At 37.0% G+C, this 713-nt stretch overlaps 1 protein-coding gene across 1 annotated transcript in view; it reads right to left on the bottom strand.

Moving 5' to 3' along the window:
* The window catches only part of LOC119586405 (HEAT repeat-containing protein 6-like), a gene marked incomplete at its 5' end in the record, with an annotated part of 21,453 nt that overhangs the window by 10,782 nt on the left and 9,958 nt on the right, over positions 1–713 (bottom strand). Inside the window, 3 exon segments of the mRNA XM_037935127.1 lie at positions 236–335; positions 506–621; positions 624–635. Coding sequence (XP_037791055.1) covers positions 236–335; positions 506–621; positions 624–635 — 228 coding nt within the window.

Raw genomic sequence — 713 nt, forward strand, 5'->3', positions numbered from 1 at the left:
CCTGGTAGGCCTACACACAATTTGGGTCCTGCCCTAAGAAATAAACCTCATATTCACATAAGTTTCTCCATGTATATAGGAGTATAAACCATTCTTTAAGGGACCATCATAAGTTACTTAATCCTATAAAGATAAGAATCACAGGTAACTCAGTGATGTTGGAGAGCATAAAAATGTGCTTCTTTTCATAAATATATATTTCTACCCTCTCCCTCTACAGGGCAGATTTTCTCACCTGGGCCTGCATCATGCTTTATGATGCTTGATGGATCTGAAAAGTTGTTATGATCTACTGCCAATGATGAAGCCATTTGCAGTAGACCATGAAGGGGACCCTGTGGGTGAAGTAAAGGATGAACATTTATTAGCCTACTAATCTATTAACGGAAAACTATGAATGTCTTTTAGAGGATTCTGATATATAAACTATATAAAGTGAACACGTACACATTGTGACAAATGTTTATATCATAGTAATTAACTCTCAGCAAGCCAATGAAATGACCTGTAATGTCCAGAGCCACAACTGCTGCACTTGGTCTACTGACACACATGAGCTGGTTCCTTTCTCAAGCTCTATCTTTACAGCACCTAATAAGGATCCAAGTAGTGTGTAAGCAGTTCCACCAAAACACCTGAAACAACAATGTTATATATATTACTTGAAAAAACACACCAAATAAGTTTTAAAACCCACAAAACTTGCATGTGAT

The sequence above is a fragment of the Penaeus monodon genome, chromosome 21 (genome assembly GCF_015228065.2).
Source record: "Penaeus monodon isolate SGIC_2016 chromosome 21, NSTDA_Pmon_1, whole genome shotgun sequence".
NCBI classification, from domain to species: domain Eukaryota; kingdom Metazoa; phylum Arthropoda; class Malacostraca; order Decapoda; family Penaeidae; genus Penaeus; species Penaeus monodon.